The sequence below is a fragment of the Eimeria necatrix genome, genomic scaffold (assembly GCF_000499385.1).
Source record: "Eimeria necatrix Houghton genomic scaffold, Enh_scaff168, whole genome shotgun sequence".
NCBI classification, from domain to species: Eukaryota; Apicomplexa; class Conoidasida; order Eucoccidiorida; family Eimeriidae; genus Eimeria; species Eimeria necatrix.
The window spans coordinates 2,501-4,613 of NW_013655024.1; the positions used below are offsets into that span (position 1 = coordinate 2,501).

Consider the following 2,113-nt stretch of genomic DNA (forward strand, 5'->3'; position numbering starts at 1 on the left):
TTATATTTATATTTATATTTATATTTATATTTATATTTATTCATATTTATTTATAAGTATATTTATATTTATATTTATATTTATGCTACAAAGTTCGGGTGTATGTACACCCGGCGAAGGCTGCGTGCATTTACAAAGTGGAAATTAAATAAAAAGTAAAAAGACAAAAAAGAAAATCTCAAATGAAGTTTATTCGAAGACAATTAAAGTTCAAAGAAATCCAGAAAATATAAATCCTTCAAGACAAAGGCAGTGAAAGGAGCAGCAGCTCTGCAGCGCAGCAGCAGCAGCAGCAGCAGCAGCAGCAGCAGCAGCAGCACGTAGGGGGAGCCCCTGTGGCTTAAAAGGCCCTTTGTGTCTCTTTGCTGCTGCAGCAAAAGCAGCAGCAGGAAGGAAGCGCTGCAGAGGGCTGCCACTTGCTGCTGCAGTGCAGCTGCAGCAGCAGATGCGCGCGCAGCAGCAGCAACAGCTGCAGCTGCAGCAGAAGGTGCAGCAGCTGCAGCTGCAGCTGCAACAGAAGCAGCAGCAGCAGCAGCAGCAGCAGCAGCAGCAGCAGCAGCAACTGCATCACTGTGCTTATTTTGCGTCTCCTTTTTTGCGTCTGGAAAACCCGATTTGTCTCCAAGTGCTTCTCCTGCTTTGCGCTGCTGCTGCAGCAGGAGCAGCAGCAGCAGCAGCAGCAGGAGCAGCAGCAGCAGGGTAAATGCTGGAGTTGGTTCTGGCCAGAGAACTTCTTCTTGAAAAAGTTTCTTTTTCTTTTTGCTTCCTTTTTTCTTCTTTCGTGCTGCTGCTTCTCCTCGGCAGCAGCTCCCCGTGCTGCTCAGCTATGGGGTCAAACTTTGCTGCTGCTGCTGCTGCTGCTGCTGCTGCAGCAGCAGAAGGGCTTCCTTGCAGCGCCTGCAGCAAACTCTCGCTGCGCCGTGGGGCCCACTGCTTTTTGGCTTCTCCCACGGACGCAGAACTAGTCTGCTGCTGCAGGTTCGGCTGCTGCTGCTGCTGCTGCTGCTGCTGCTGCTGCTGCAGGTCCAGCTGCTGCTGCTGCTGCTGCGGCTGCCATGACAGAGAGTTCTGCTGCTGCTGCAGCTGAAGCTGTAGTTGCTGCTGCTGCTGCTGCTGCAGGAGCTGCTGCTGCTGAATTAATTGTTGTTGCTGCAGCAGCTGCTGCTGCTGCAGCTGGTGCTGCTGCAGCTGCTGCTGCTGCAGTCTCTGTTGCTGCAGCTGCTGCTGCTGCAGCTGCTGTTGTTGCAGTTGCTGCTGCTGCTGCTGCTGGGTCTGCGCTAACGTGCTGGCCAGTTGTCCTGCTGCTGCCGACGAAAGGTAAGAAGGCTGCTGCTGCTGCGCAGGCTGCTGCTGGAACACAGGCTGCTGCTGCTGCTGCTGCTGCTGCTGCTGCATAGGCTGCTGCTGTATCCCCATTCGCTGCTGCAGATAAAGCTGTGCTGCTTCTTTTAGCTGCTCATTCGTGAGGAGGCTAATTGGCTGCTCCTGCAAGAGAGCCTCGACCTGCTTCCGCTGCTGCGGCTCCAGCTGCTGCTGCTGCTGCTGCTGCTGCTGCTGCTGCTGCTGCTCTATTTGAAATAGCGCAGGCCCTGAGTGGCCCGCGAGGCCCCTCAAGTGCTGCAGCAAAATGTGGTATTGCTCTTCAGTCATGGGGGTGTTTCTCTTGGGGACGCAGTGGGTAGCAGCAGCAGCAGCAGCAGCAGCAGCAGCAGCAGCAGCAGCAGCGCATGCAGAGCTGCCTTCCTGCGCGCAGGGCTGGTGCTGCTGCTGGTAGGCGCCCAGGAATTCGTGGCAGAGGCCCTGGGCGCGCTGCTGCTGCAGCTGCTGCTGCTGCAGCTGCTGCTGCTGCAGCAGCAGCGCGTGCGGCAGCAGCAAATCCCAACTGCTGCGGGGGCCCCCGGGGCCCTCAGGAAGCCCCACTTCTTTTGCATGCAGCCCCGAAAGCTGCTCAAGAAGAGGTTTAGGAGATCCTTTTCTTTTTTTTCTTTTATTGGACTTTTGCTGCTGAATTCCGAATTGGTTTTGGACATTTGCTGCTGCTGGGGGCCCCTGGGGGGCCCCCCGGGGGGCCCCCCAGCAGGGGGGGCCCCCCCCCCCCCCGGGGCCCCCCCGG

At 56.1% G+C, this 2,113-nt stretch overlaps 1 protein-coding gene across 1 annotated transcript; it reads right to left on the reverse strand.

Annotated features, from left to right (window-relative positions):
* Positions 1 to 576: 576 nt before the first annotated feature.
* Positions 577 to 1,650, reverse strand: ENH_00020130 (hypothetical protein, conserved; the record flags this gene model as incomplete). The annotated part of the gene is made up of 1 exon (XM_013584517.1): positions 577 to 1,650. The coding sequence occupies one exon, from the start codon at positions 1,648 to 1,650 to the stop codon at positions 577 to 579; it is 1,074 nt and encodes a 357-aa protein (XP_013439971.1).
* Positions 1,651 to 2,113: the final 463 nt, after the last annotated feature.